The following is a 15,828-nucleotide window of genomic DNA, read 5'->3' on the forward strand; positions in this document are numbered from 1 at the left end:
GAATCTAAAGCTGGTACATGGTAGACAAGTTAATAAAAAACTATGGCCCAGCAAGAAACAAAAACACCGTATTACGAGAAAAAAAAGTGTAGATCAATGATGCAGAACCGTGGAACATTTTGTATTACCTACTCTTAACTTCAAAAATATTTTAGTATGACTCTTAACCGTTCAAAAAAGAAGAGTAAGCTAACAGGAGCTGTTAAATATAGAGAGAGATTTGCATTTTTTTCCTTTCATTTCTGTTTGATTCTTGAGGATCCAATCTAGAATTTTCTGGATGTTTTAACTATTTTGTTTTTTTGTTTTGTTTTTACTATGGTATAGAACATACACTTTAAGTTCTGTTTAATTTTAGTGTTTTACATATTTTAAGTAAATATCACTATTGATCAGAAGGTCCTCACCCCCTTTATCTTTAGTTCTTGTTCATTTGCACCATCAGTACCCAAATTATGGCTTTCATTTAAGGGCAGAACCACCAAAAACAGATTTTAAATTGGACACTACTCAGGTTGATGACATCCAGTTCTTTTTTATTTTTTTTAAACTAACCATTAAACCTGCTTTCAACTAAAATCCTTTTTAAACTAGAAATATGATGGATTAGCTTCCCAGGAAAGAAAAACTTCCAAATGACTTGGCTAGGCAGAGGCATATATTTTAGAACAACATTAAAAAATGTTATTTGAGAATTGTTTAATGTTCCAAAAGAAGTACAACTAATGACCTAAAATTAGTAGAGAATTTAGAATGTTCCCAGTGGCTGATTTCAATTCCCTTTCAAAGTAAATCTGAGTGCTATAATGACAGCAGAGCTCTTATCATAATTTACACAAGCTTTGCTACTTTCTTGCAATGCTGGACATGGATTTAAAAGAGAATGATGGGTTTGTATAAGTTTTTGAGGGGTCATCTGACATAAAGGCAGGATTTTACAGTAATTTATTCAACAAATAGTCAGTTGGTATTCCCTACCAATGGATTGAGGGGTTAATTTAAACATGGATCCTGCCTTTAGGGTACAGAGCATCTAAAAAAGGGAGACAAGTACATAAGTAACTGTAATCTTTTTAGAAAGCCAAGACTTCCATATAAGAAATACAATAAGTTATGTGAAATGTAAAGGAAGAATAAAATTTAGCTTTCGTCATTGAGCCTGTCATTAGAAATGGCAACGCTGGTTCACAAAGTCCCTACGCACTCTTCCCATCAGAGGCTGACCTCTAGTTCCACATCCTTCCAAATATCATTACCCAGTATTGGATGAAAGATGAAACCTTTTTTCCATCCCTGAATATGGTGAAAGGGAATTTATTTCTTGTAAATTTCAGCCAATTATCTCCATCTGTCATTCTATTCTATAGAGAAACAGATATAGCTTCATCCAAACTGGAAAATTTGTGTTTTTAGCAATATTATGATGATGCTAATATACTTGCAGGAAAAAAAAAATACCATATTGGCTTGATAAATAACCTTCCTAGAAAATCACTTGGCACATTTTAGGTACATGATGAACAGTTGTGGGATACATGAATTACTGGATACTAAAATATTAACTGTGTCTCAGCATCATAATACTTATTGCTCTATTAAATGCTTCAAATATGTACAGGAATCTTGAATGTTTTTTATGAAAAGCTCAGAGCCTTTAATGGAGCTAGAGGAAATGGAGCTAGCACCAGTTGGTGAACTGAGTTGGAATCTATGGCAGCATGTGAGAGTCTAACCCAGGTTAGTTCATTTACTGAATTTTTACTCAAGACAGACTCCAAAGTACCTTTAACTTTTTTCTAGTTGGCTAAAAATTAAAACACAATTTAGAAAACATGAGATACAATTTACAGATTTTCAGTCAGAATGCCGTATAATATATGGTGTCATTGATGCTTACACTTACCTCGGTTTACATATTTTACAATTGTATTAAGGCTCACTCCCCCCCCCCATTTTATCCTACATAGCCTCCTGTCTTCAACTTTCATTTGAAACTTTACTGAGAGAAAAGAGTAAGGGGCAAGATTTATCCAGGGATGACAAAGTCATCAAGAATGGAGTTTCTAAAGCAGCCTCATAAGTGACTTGAGCAAACCATGGTGCCGATGCCATGACAATGCTACATTAGGGTTTAAGACACAAACTATGTCCACCCCAGTTCTCTCACATGCGGAGTGATGACATCAATACAGCCTAGCTAAAGCTTTCGGTACATTGGTAGGCTTTCATGATAAGTTTCTATGAAACACAAGATGCTCATAAAAGTAGTGTTTTGACGAACAAGGGATAGTGGAAAGGGAGGTGGGCGGGGGGTTGGGGTGACTGGGTGATGGGCATTGAGGGTGACACTTGATGGGATGAGCACTGAGTGATATGCTATATGTTGGCAAATTGAACTCCAATTAAAAAAAGAAAAGTAGTGTTTTGGTTACTGCCTATAACAGCCAGGAAAGTCTATAAACAGTGTTTATGGACCTTTCTATAACCAAACCGACTTTTGATAAACCAAAGATGTCTCATGCTTTTCCACAGAATTACTACTGTAAGGGTAGTAAATACAATAATGCCTGCAGGGTTTCAAAAAACATGGTAAAAAAAAAAAAAAAAAAAAAAAAAACATGGGAGGATGCAAGAGATTTTGAGCACAAGACGGACTGTCCCAGGGTCTGAGGCACTTACTTATAGGAGGGGTTAGACATCTTAAGATCATTCCAGTTTCCTCCACTGACCAGGCCTGGTCTTATAAAAACCTTTTGAAACTGCATTTAGAGAGGGATTTTTATATATTCTGCTTCCAGGAATAAGAGAATGAAGAGTTGTCACATCATTCTTTTTTCTAGGTTCTTTGTAAATAAAAGTATTTGGGGGAAGAGAAAGCAAGAGAAGCCATTAAACTATACCTAAGGCATTTGGATACAATGGAGGTATTTCTTATGCATTTTGCAAGAAAAAGAATAAATGTGAATTCAATAGTGATAACAGACTGAATTCTCTGAGCTGGCAAAATGTATATTTTAAACTGATTTTCTGTTGTGTGAGATCCAATTACTTTTGTTAAACTGCTTTAAAATTCAATATCACTTCCTCCTATCCATGATGATTAGAAGGAAGGAAAGCACAGAATATGTATTTTTCAAGAATTCTTCTCCTAGTTATTCAAGTCATAATAAAGAATCCATTATATTATACCGGCGTAATTATTTAGAGTAAAATGTAAGAAAAACAAGAATCCTACAGTTTTTCAGACAGTGAATGAATGTAGCTTATGCAACATGAGAAACATTTAAAAACAAAACTCATGAGATGATCACACTAGCCTTAGAAAATTAAGAAACGAGCAGAAAATAACAAATTCATACCAAAGATCAGCATGTATTTCAAAAACAAAACTGGGAAGTTATCATGTCAATCATCTTACCAAACTGCTTTTTCTTTCTCGGCTGAATATCTTAAGGGAAATAAAGATTATCCCTAATAATAATACAGCAAAAATTCAGAGGATTGATAATACTACTTAGCACACTTTAAAAAATCATTCCCTACCCCAAAAAATCATCAAAATATACTGTTTGTTCATAAGCTTCTTTGAGTTCTTTGTTCAATACATTCAATTCTGCTAAATTCAAACTAAACATGACAACTTAATTTGTGATGTGCTATTTATTTTGTACTATCTTATGCCGTGTATGGTGTGTCTCCTGTTTGTAGATTTTCAGTAAGTGAAAGTGGAGGAGGGAAAGAAAGGGGTCAGAACGGACAGCAAAACTGAATCAGTGCATCCCATGCCAATGAAGTAATGAAAAACCGCACTGTTCTTACAGTGGCAATAATGAATATAAATAGACAAAGGGCGTTGAATAGCTACTGGGAAAAAAAGAATGAAGCATCCATTTCAAGAAAGAACCTTTTTCTGCCATCACAGATAGCTTTGTGGACTGGCTAAATTAGGATGCCATATAACCATTTCATGCTTTAAGAGAAGTCTTTGAAAGACAGCTCTCACATATTTTTTTTATGTAAAGAATCTGATTTAATAATAGGAATTTTGCTTGTTGTCAGTCGTACATGTTCAAGTCTCTCTTTCTCTCTCTCTCCCCTCCCTTCTGACCCTCCCTCCTTTTCTCCCTGTTTCTTCCTTTCTGATTTTAGTAAGGAATGAGTGTGTGTGGTGTGCATGTGTATGTGCATGTGTGTATGTTTGAGGTGGCTGAGTTAGAGATGAACACTGCCAAAATAAATCAACTACTTTTATGCTTTCATTGTGAAATTTCATGGGAGGCCTCAAAACAAGCCCAATTTTGTACTATCAGAAGAGTATTTTGAGCACAGATTGTGGATGATATATAGGCCAATATCTATATTATGATAATTTTACCTAGAAGGCAGTGTCTCAATAGATTCTGGACACTTTAACTTAGAGCAATAGACTGATTTATTATTTACCCACAGATGCCTCACAAATATGTAATAATTCTTCAGTTAAATGTCAACAGTAGTAGTATATTTGTAATTATATTACGTGATTTCTGTTGACTAGGAATATTTTTAGTTGAGAAATGAAGACAGAATAATATGAAAACCATTTCAATGGTAGGTGTATGTACTAAAAAATGTCTAACTTGAAACTTTTTAAATTTTCGGTAAGTTAAGTGACAACAAAATAAGAATATGGCAGATCGTGACTAAGAGTTATTTTGTGATTTTGCAAAATGTCTCATAGTCATGTAGTCAAAACTCAATACATAAAATATCCTGTTTTATTTCTGAAAACATATTAAAAATAATCCTTGAAACCCTGCAAATGAAAATAAACTTATTAAAAATTTATTAATATGTGACACATTGTACAATTTTGGATTTGCTTCTGCAGTATAATACTATAAATGGATAATTTACAGGATCAGCAATACAAGATGCTAAATGCTTAGCTCCCTCTTGTTAAAAAAAAAATAATAAGTTAATTTATGTAGAAGAGGAGGAAAAAATGTGTGACATAGTCCTTGGGATGAGGATTTATTCTGGCTAAATAAAGTTTTTAAGACATAATATGCAAGCATCACTACAATTAAAATAAAACAAAATATATTTAACGTTAATAATACAAATAATCTGATTGTCTTTTAACAGAAAGTCAACTGAAAAGATTCCTTCAGCTTGCCACGTGACTTTGCTGATGTACAATTGATTCACTCTGAAGAAGGAATATATAGAGAGAGTTATCAAATATTCCATATAAAAATAGAACTTCTAGAATTTATTTATATCAGAAATATTAGACAACAGACTTGCTAATGAAATGCCGGACAAAAAAAAAGCAGTCATAATTTGAAAAAAGGTGATTTATGACAACTCAAAAATTTTCTAAAAAACAATTTCTGAATGCAGACAAAAGAAGGTCAATTTTAATACTAAATAGCATTTTTGCTCACAATGCTAGACCTGTTTGCTTAAAAAAGAAGAAAAAGGGGAGTATAAAGGAAAACCTGAAAAAAATAAATCCGCTTTCATCTAAACAGGATCTGAGCAATTATACTGAAATTCATGTAGTGTAAAGAATAGCAGTCCTAGACAGTAAATCTGACTATTATCCCAAATAGCATAATTATCTTCTCTCTACTAAATACTCTATGATCTTTTCAAAAGGATGGGCAGAGGGACTAATTCTCTGTAGTTATGCAAATCCCGCCTAGAAAGAACACTATCGATAATAGCCATAGGTCAGTTTATTTCAAGATAATATACCAGGTGCCCACATTGTCAAAATACCTGCATTATAATTCCAATCCAGTTGCTGTTTTTAATTATGAAGCTCTTCTCAACAGGAAACAATCCCACAGAGAACTGAAACAATTTATTTTAAATACTGTAAACAACAGAGAGGCTCTGCTTCATGGATTTGAGATTCCTGTTCACCCTGAGAGCTCACAGCATGTTATACCAACTGAACATACAATATTGATAAAGATAGATTCTCATTTCAAAATGTTTTGCCTCATGAAAGACCTTAAGTAGAGACTGAAATGGCTCTTATTCTTAGTAGTAATTACAAATATTATATTGTTCTTTGCTGTCCTAATAATAGTTTTCATGGAAATACAAACCATTGTATCAATCAAATACATCATAATACATACATAAAACATCAATCCTACCTCTTTGGTACATGAAGTCCAAGGAAAATATTTGGATAAGAAAGAACGCAGAACACAAGCCTTCAAAACTGTGAATAACTAATTTTTAGAATAACGAAATGTCTCTTAAGTTTCCCATACCACATACAAGCAACAAAACCTTATCTGCTTAAAAAAACAAACAAACAAACAAAAAACCTTATCTGCTTAAGGAAAGATAGGTAAGATCATCAAACCTAATCGGTTTAGTCAACTGAGGGAAGTTTTCCATTGTTTCTTGCAGGTTAGTATACGAAAAGGCAGACAAATTGGATTTAAAGAAACTGCAGAAAAATAAAGATCACAGTTAATTAGCATTTGTCCCCATTCTGACTTCTAGAATTTACAAGAACAATAGTCATACAATGCTGATTGCCAGTCATGGTTTTAAATGTTTCATTATTAACCCATTTAATTTTTTATCCTCATTTTAGGGATGAGTCCCTACAAGGTTAAGTCACTTGCCCAGATAGCTGTGCTAGTAAACACCCAAGCCCACGTTTGTACTCAGTCTATCTTCTGAGTGTATGACGTACAAAGAATAAAGTTGAAGGCGTTAGGGCATAAGAGAAAAATACATAAAAATCATCGCATCGCCCTTTGCAGGAATGACATGATACTGGCACAATTCTGAGCTAATTATAAGGGACATTAAGTTTGCGAAGTGTCTTATCTTCCACTACTTGCTCCCAGAGTGTCTACAACACAGAATTGCTTATTGTTGTTAGAATATATCATGTTTTACATTTCTGTGCCTCCTGGAGGAGTTATTGTGATTCTTGTTTGTCTATTTTATAATAGGTGGAGACCATGTCCACACATGAAAATTTGGAATAAATACCCACATTATTTAAAATAGTAAATTACTAGAAAATATACTGAAAATTACAACATATGCATTTGTTCATATCTAAGGTATGTTGAGAATATTTGTAACTTGTAAGAATAAGTTAATATTTTAGAATAAATATAAACCATATATTTTTGGGATTGAATATGAAATCACAAATATACTAAAACTAAACCTCAACCACAGTAGAGTAGAGCAAAAGAGATTCTATGATATCTGTAATGCAAGTCTCAATATGGAATTCTGTCCATAAGTGTAGAGTTAAATTTAACAATGATTTTAAACATACAATGGCAACATTTCCTATATTAATGTAAAGACCCTTAGATAAAAGTTGTTTTTGGTGTTCTAAGCCTTAGGGTTTGTTCTCTCGTATCCAAAGACATGAACTACTTAGTCAAAAGAAAAAAAAAATCCTTCAACAATATCTTTTGCGGTATACATGTGGTGAAAAGCTACTTTTAAGTCTTTCAGCTTAATCAGCAAAACTCATTTTATGTCTAATGGAACTTCACATCTTGTAGATTTCATAATTGAACAAATAAAACCTTTGCAGATGCTTTTCAGGAAAAGATGAGAAAGTGTAAGGGTTGCCAACAAGTCATTAACACAATCCAAAACTTGTAAGAAGGTATCAGACATACGATTAGCCTTTTCTTCTCTTTCCACTAAACAACCTAACTGAATAAACACATTCTATACTCCATATTTCTTGTTCAAATTTCCAGACATGGTAAACTTCAATGGCAGTAGAGAGTCACTAATTGAAGTTAATCTTGGTCACACATAAATGTCTGGCATCAGTTTTCTTGGCAAGAAAATACTAAATAATTAACAACAAACGACCGGTTTCATAAGTGGTTATTTGTAAGGGGAGGCAGTATATTGTGGATTGTGAGAGTGTTTTCACTTTGGAGCCAGAGAGTCTGTATTGGAATGTTGGAATCATAGTTCTGTCAATAAGATTTGTGGCCTTGGAATATTTTTAATATTTTGCCTCGGTTTCCTCAGCTGCAAGTTGTACTAAAAATAATACCTAGCTCCACGGTTGCTGTGAATATTAAACAAAATAAATAATACACAAAACAAAGAGCAAGCCCAGGCAGCCAGGCATGTTTTATATATTCAGAAAACAATGCAATTCTGACACTATCCTCTGATATTATATCTATATTCTTCATTTCTAATAAATAATATTGATCCTTTAGCTGGACATACCTTTGGGCACCAGTAAGGTTATCTTGAAGATAAAAATTTTAGAATGGCTATCAGTGAGTATGAGGTAAGAGTGTAATGGAATCTGTGATTTATAGAGAATTGGATTTATGAATCTATCACTTACATTAACAGTATCAGGTAAAGCACTGAATGTTCCTACCAATGGCCATATCTGTGTGAATGGCAGAGTACTCATATCTATATTTAGTAACACATATTTAAGAAAAAAATACACGTCTTCCATGGTTTAAACTATGGAACTATCAATTTGGTTAGGATTTTCAGAGATAAATCCCTGAAATTGTTCTACTTGAGAAGCACACAAGAGTAACCATGTATTTTTCCTGCCCTCTGCATTTAAAACAAATAAGTATAACATCTGTTCATGATAAAAACTGCCAATAAAGCTCATATGTGTCAAACCTAACATCATACTGACAACTAACATCATACTAAGCTAACATCATACTGAATGGTAAAAAAAAAATGAACACTTTCCCTCTAACATCAGGAATAATACAAGGGCGTCCACTCTCACCACTTTAATTCAGCACAGTCCTGATGGCTATAGCCATAGCAATCAGACAAGAAAAAGAAATAAAAGACATCCAAACTGGTATGGAAGAAGTAAAACTGTCTCTATTTGCAGTTGACGTAAAATTATATAGACAAAATGCTAAAGATTCCATCAAAAAACAATTAGAATTAATAAATGAACTCAGTAAAGTTAGAAGATACAAAATCAGTATAGATATCTTTTGCATTTCTTTTTTTTAAAGATTTTATTTATTTATTCATGAGAGACACAGAGAGGTAGACACAGACAGAGGGAGAAGCAGGCTTCCCACAGGAAGCCCGATGCGGGACTCGATCCTGGGACTCTGGGATCACACCCTGAGCTGAAGGCAGATGTGCAATCACTGAGACACTCAAGGCATCCCATCTTTTGCATTTCTATACACTAATAACAAACTAGCAAAAAAGAGAAATTAAGAAAACAATCCCATTTATAACTGTACCATAAAGAATAAAATATGTAGGAATAAACTTAGCAGAGGAGTTTAAAGACCTATACTCTGAAAACTATAAAACACTGATGAAAGAATTAAAGCAGCCACAAACAAATGAAAAGATATTTTATGCTCATGAGTTGGAAGATTTACTATGACTAAAATGTGCAATTACCCAAAGCAATCCACAGTCAATGCAATTCCTATCAAAATACCAATGGCATTTTTCAAAGAACTAGAATAAATAATCCTAAAATTGGTATGGAATCACAAAAGATGCTGTAATAGCCAAAGCAATATTGGGAAAGAGTAACAAAGCTAAAGGTATCACAATTCCAGATTTTAAAGTGTAGTACAAAGCTATAGTAATCAAAACAGCATGGTACTGGCACAAAAATAGACACATAGATCAATGGAACAGGATAGCGAGCTCAAAATTAAATCCACGCCTACATAGTTAATCTATGACAGCAATGACAAAAAGAGGCAAGAATATCCAATGGGGAATAAAGAGTCTTTTCAATAAATAATATTGGGAAAACTGGACGGGTATATGCCAAAAAACAAAACTGGACCACTTTCTTACATCATATACAAAAACAAACTCTAAGTAGATTAAAGACTTAAATATGAGACCCGAAACCATAAAATTCCTAAGAGAAAATGGAGGCAGTAATCTCTTGGACATTGCCTTAGCAATGCATTTATAGATAGGTATCCCCAGGTAAAGGAAACAAACCATGAGCGACTCCTAACTTTGGGAAACAAACAAAGGGTTGCAGAAGGAGAGGGGGGCGGGGGGGATGGTACTATAACTTGTACACTGTTGGTGGGAATCTAAGTTGGTAGAGGCACTCAGAAACTAAATGGGTGTCATACTACATGTTGGCAAATTGAATTTAAATAAAATGTATATTAAAAACACCCACAGTGGGATATCACCTTATACCTGTCAGAATGCCTAGTATCAAAAAAAGACAAGAACAAGTATGGATGAAGATGTGGAGAAAAGGGAACCCTATACACTTTTGATGGGAATGCAAACTGGTTCAACCCACTGTGGACAAAAGTATGGAGACTCCTCAAAATATTAAAAAATAGAAGCATCATACTATCCAGTTATTCTGTTACTGGGTATTTACCCAAACAAAACAAAACGAAACGAAACACTAATTCGAAAAGATACAGGCATCCTTATGTTTACTGCAGCATTATTTACAATAGTCTAGATGTGGAAGCAACCTAAGCATCCACTTATACACAAATGGATAAAGAAGAAGTGATAAATATATAATTAATATATATGTTAATATATATTAATATTAGTCAACTATAAGTAAGGACTAGATTTTACCATTTGTACAACATGGATGGACCTGAAGGGGATTATACTAAGTGATAGAAGTCAGATAAGGAAAGACAAATACCATGTGATTTCACTTGTATGTGGAATCCAAATACGCACAACAACAAATGAACAAACAAAAAAACAGAAAGAGACCCATAAATACAGAGATCAAAATGGTGATTGCCAGAGAATAGGGGAGTGGCAAACGGGCAAAAATGGGTGAAGGGTATTACAAATACAGGTTTCTAGTTGTGGAATGAACAAGCCATGGCATAAAAGATACAACATGGGAAATACAGTCAATGATATTGTAACATCATTGTATGATGACAGATGGTAGCTACTCTTGTGACCACAGTATAATGCACAGAGTTATGGAATCAGGATGCTGTGCACCTAAAGTTAATGTATGTAACACTGTGTGTCAAATATACTTCAATTAAAAAAAATGACAAGAGACAACAAGTGCTGGTAGGTATGTGAAGAAAAGAGAACTCGGTGATCCCTGGGTGGCGCAGCTGTTTGGCGCCTGCCTTTGGCCCAGGGCACGATGTCGGAGACCCGGGATCGAATCCCACATCGGGCTCCCCGTGCTTGGAGCCTGCTTCTCCCTCTGCCTGTGTCTCTGCCTCTCTCTCTCTCTCTGTGACTATCATAAAAAAAATAAATAAATAAATAAAAAAAATTTAAAAAAAAGAAAGAGAACTCTTGTACACTGTTGGTGGGAATCTAAGTTGGTAGAGGCACTCAGAAACTAAATGGATGTGCCTCAAAAAATTAAAAATATGGTCCAACAATTCCACTTCTGGATGTATGTCCAAAGGAAATGAAATCACTAGCTCAAAGCCACAACTACACGCCTATGTTCATCACAGCCTTATTTTCAGTAGACAAGACATGGAAATAACCTAAGTTTCTATCCGCAGATGAATGAGTAAGGTAATTATGATATATATATACACATGGAATACTCAGCCATTAAAAAAAGAAGGGAATTACTGCCGTTTGCGACAACATAGATGAAAGTTAAAGGCTTTATACTAAGTGAAATAAATCAGACAGAGAAAGACAAATACTATACAATCTCATTTGTACGTGGAATCTAAATAAAAAAATAATGATGAACTCATAAAAACAGAACAAATTGGTTGTCAGAGAAGAGAGAGTGGAAAGTGGAGGAAATGGGTGAAGATGGTCAAAAGGTACAAACTTCAGGGGGTGCGTGACTTGCTTTCAGCTCAGGTCCTGATCTAAGGATCATGAGATCGAGCCCAGCATCAGGCTCTGTGCTCCACATGGAGTCTCCTTGGAATTCTCTCTCCCTCTCCCTCTGCCCCTACGCCCTGCACACACACTCTCTCTCTCTCAATCTCTCTCTCTCTCTCTCAAATAAATAAATAAATCTTAAAAAAAATGGTACAGGCTTCTAGTTATAAGGTTAATAAGTTATAGGGATGTAATGTACATCATAGTGACTATAGTTTGTAATACCTTATTGTACATTTGAAACTTGTTTAAAAAGTAGATATTAAAAGAAAAAATATATATATAACTGTGCAAAGTGAGGGATATTAGCTAAGCTTACTGCAGTAATAATTTCACATTACATATATATCAAATGATTGTATTATATGCCTTAAACATATTCAATGTTATGTATCAATTATATCCCAATTATATTGGAAAAATGCTAATTATAGAAGTACTCTATAGAATTATAGCAATGAAATACATTTAAATCTAGAGGTAGGAAGGAGCTAATAATATTCATTACAGTATTTTTACCTTTAAATAAATAAATAAATTTCCATCTTGTAAAATTTTAACAAATTTGATCTTACGTCCTTGATAAATTTGCTGGTTTTGTGGCCCATTATTTCTTGCTTTTTTGTTTGTTTGTTTGTTTGTTTTATGTGGAAAAAAGAATTGAAACTGACAATCCTATATCAATAAAAGTGGTTAAAGAGATTCCTAAAGCAGATTTATCAATGATTCTTTTTGTATGGTCTTCATGTGAAATTGCTAAAGTAGCCATGACTTTCTGCTCTGCCCTCCTGGGTACCCATCCCTATTTTGCAATGTGCAACTTCTCCCATCACATTGTGGTCTACTTCCCCACACTTTAAATCAGGTCTGACCTTGGAACTTGCTGTAGTCAATGAAACAGGGTGGGAGCAACCCTGCAATGTATCCAATCTTGGGTGTTCCTGCTCTTGTTGTATTTCTGCCATGCCATGAAAATAAGCCTGAGCTAGCCTATTGGGATAGAGTTGCCCTGTTGTCCTAGCAGAGAAAAATGGAAGATTCCAGCCGAGGTCAGCAAAGCAACCCCCAGGCAACCCACAGTGGACCACAGGAGCAGACTGAGCCCCATCAATGACAGCTCACCATGGCCCAACTGCTGATAAATGCTGATTAACTTAAGCTACCCAAGTCTTGGGTTGGTTTGTCATTTAACAACAACAATAACAGACTGTCAGCATCTTCTCTCCACACTTTATTCTTTCTCGTTATGTGACTAATATATAGAATGCTCAGCATGCAATTGTGAGGAAAGTGAATGAATCAATCGATATTTACTAAGACATTCTATCTACAATTTATTGCACAGTTACTTTGTGCCAGAAATATTTCAAACATTTTACATGAATTATCTTAATTTCCTGCCCAGTAAAAATAGCAACCGTGAGCCCTTTTCTGGCTATGAGGTTGGTGCTTATGCAATCACAAAAATAGGGTTTGTCTCTCGTGAAATTTTTACTGAGGATGGTGGACATCTATTGGCATAAACACTGAATCACTGAATTAGCAGTTAACTTAGTTAAGAGGATTATTCAATGACTTGGCACCCTTTCCCCCTCTCTCTTTCATATAATTAGAGAGTGTATTTTTTACTGGATGCCTTATGTTACAGTCTTCTGTGGTAGTAGCTCTATGTTTAGAACATCAGTATATATCCACTTAATTCTACATTTTTCTCATTAGTAACTTTTTTCAGAAGTCTCCAATACCCTGGATTTAATATGTAAAAAGAAAAGTTTAGTTTTTAGCAGGATAGAACATAGAAGTAGAGTGAATATTTACTGACTTCATACTATAAATATGACTGTGATCTCTTCTAGGCTTTGAGATTAAGATAATTTTAAAATATGTTTTCCTTTGGCTGACATCGGTAATATAGAAATTTCCCTCTCTGTAGTTTTATTTGGAAATATATATTTATGTTAGACTTTCACCTTAAATGCTGGTTCATTTTGCTAGCATAAAAACTAGTGTTTTTTTTTTTTTTTGGTTGTCCCATAAGTGAATTTAATAGCAGCTGCTAATATAAATTCTTTGTTAAGCTCTTCCATGCAAAGGCATTTTACATATATTTAATTATAAATACATACAAAATTCCTTTGAGAAAGGTAATTTCATGCCCATTTTAAGGAATATAAATTTCTTATTCAAGTTAACATAAGAAAAAAAGCCTAGAAAGTCTTTAATTTTACTGACTTCAAAGACTATATTTTTCCCACTGGATTATAAACTACTTTTAGTTCTCACCATTAAGAACTGTGAACTTTTAAAAATATATATTGATATGGAATCTATTACCCCAAAGCCCAGAGTAAAACTGAAGCAAAGAAAAAGATTAGAAACTCTAGTCTCAGATGCCTAGCTCAGTGGTACCTGACTCAGAGGAATATTATACTGACATCTCTTATCATTTTGACTGATGTCCTGTTTCTGTCTCAGAAGAAAAGAACATTTTCCTTCCCCTGTCATCTGTGCAAGTTAAAGCAGGCAGGAGATTGCTTTTGACTCATTCTAATTATCAAAACTGCTTTCTCACTCTCATTACATGGCTTTGGTCTCTCTGCTGAACTACATTGCTTCAGCGATTTTGTATGCCAGTTAATGGGCCTTCTATCACATATACTTGTATCGCTCTTACCCGATTCATTGTGAAATATTAAAAAAAGTGCAAATGCAAAATGCATCTCTACTGCCATTTAGCCTTCAATTTACATTCTATCACCCATGTATTCATGTCATTACTTGTATACTTTAGTGCTTCATTATAAAAAATTGTCTGGGTAATTTTATCAGATATAGATATAGTTATAGATACTGCTTTAAGAATATATATAGATTATCAATAGGGTTAAGTTTTGCAAAGAGGAATATTATAGAACAATTTGCAAACTAAAAAGAGAAAAGGAATATAGAAAATAAGTAAACGATATTAGTTTTCTGTACTATACATAGTTATCTTAAGCGAATAACTATACAAAAGCTATGAGAAATTACAATTACAAGTAGGATGAAAAAGTTGAAGGAGTAAGAAAACCATAATGGATTACTAAGGAGAGGCTGGAATGGTCATCCTGAATTACACATCTTAATCTATTGACTAATGTCAAGGATGAAATCCATACTCTATCATAAATGACACTGCATGCCACTTCTGAAAAGCGAATACTATTCTAAGCGGGCCCTATTTCTGAATTAGTAGGATAAGTCTACATGAGGTCGCTTAAACAAGAATGTGGCCATTCTACCCACTATCTTTTTTTCTTCTATTACAAATAATTTCATGATAACGGATGTGAAATAAATAGTCACACTCTGGCTTTCTGGGACCAGGAAGTATGGTTAATAATGTTAAATAGGAAGTATTATAGCATTCATATTTTAGCCCAAAGGCAGATCCACTTTTAGCCCGGATCCCAATCAGGAAGTGATTCTTCTGTCTAAAGTAGCAGAGTATAAAACCTTTTTTTCATCACCAGAGGACACAGGGAAGTCTCACTTCATCAAACTCAGAAGGCTCCATGCATACAGCAAGAGAAGCTCTCTATTCCATGTGTGATATGTACCTGGTGGCTAGCATACTGCAGAGACTAAAGAAAGACAAGCAGATCTTTCATAGAAGCACTAGAAAGATCCTGTGTTTTCAGGGAATTTTTGCACAGTCACTGATAAAAATGTCGAACATTTCTGCAAATAATGTTAAGGGTTTGACTCCAGAAGGCCACTTCCCAGCACAGAACAAGATCAGAGAAGGTGGGAAGAGGAGGGACATGCGACAACCTCAGGAAAACAAGGATTCCCCGCTGGACTGGCACATGGTGGGTTGCCTTAAGCAAATGTGGTGAAGTTTTGTGTTTGTTTGTATTAACTAGTTTCCATCTTAACATAAAATCAAGGGATCCCTGGGTGGCGCAGCGGTTTGGCGCCTGCCTT

The 15,828-nt window shown here is 34.4% G+C and overlaps 2 protein-coding genes across 8 annotated transcripts in view; one reads left to right on the forward strand and one right to left on the reverse strand.

The window, feature by feature from the left end:
* Positions 1-15,828, reverse strand: part of PCDH7 (protocadherin 7) — a 416,043-nt gene that overhangs the window by 24,714 nt on the left and 375,501 nt on the right. The window lies entirely within an intron of this gene.
* The window catches only part of LOC144302654 (uncharacterized), a 32,286-nt gene that overhangs the window by 13,006 nt on the left and 3,452 nt on the right, over positions 1-15,828 (forward strand). For 2 of the 6 annotated variants that reach the window (XM_077880213.1, XM_077880199.1), the window contains exons 2-4: positions 6,972-7,085; positions 8,256-8,302; positions 15,375-15,713. In XM_077880213.1, coding sequence (XP_077736339.1) covers positions 8,282-8,302; positions 15,375-15,713 — 360 coding nt within the window. In that variant the 5' untranslated portion in view covers positions 6,972-7,085; positions 8,256-8,281. Of the gene's footprint in view, positions 1-1,618; positions 1,738-2,840; positions 2,925-6,971; positions 7,086-8,255; positions 8,303-15,374; positions 15,714-15,828 lie in introns of all 6 variants that reach the window. The other 4 variants (XM_077880205.1, XM_077880201.1, XM_077880222.1 and 1 more) reach the window with 4 other exon arrangements.

This window comes from Canis aureus, chromosome 2, assembly GCF_053574225.1.
Source record: "Canis aureus isolate CA01 chromosome 2, VMU_Caureus_v.1.0, whole genome shotgun sequence".
Classification (NCBI taxonomy): domain Eukaryota; kingdom Metazoa; phylum Chordata; class Mammalia; order Carnivora; family Canidae; genus Canis; species Canis aureus.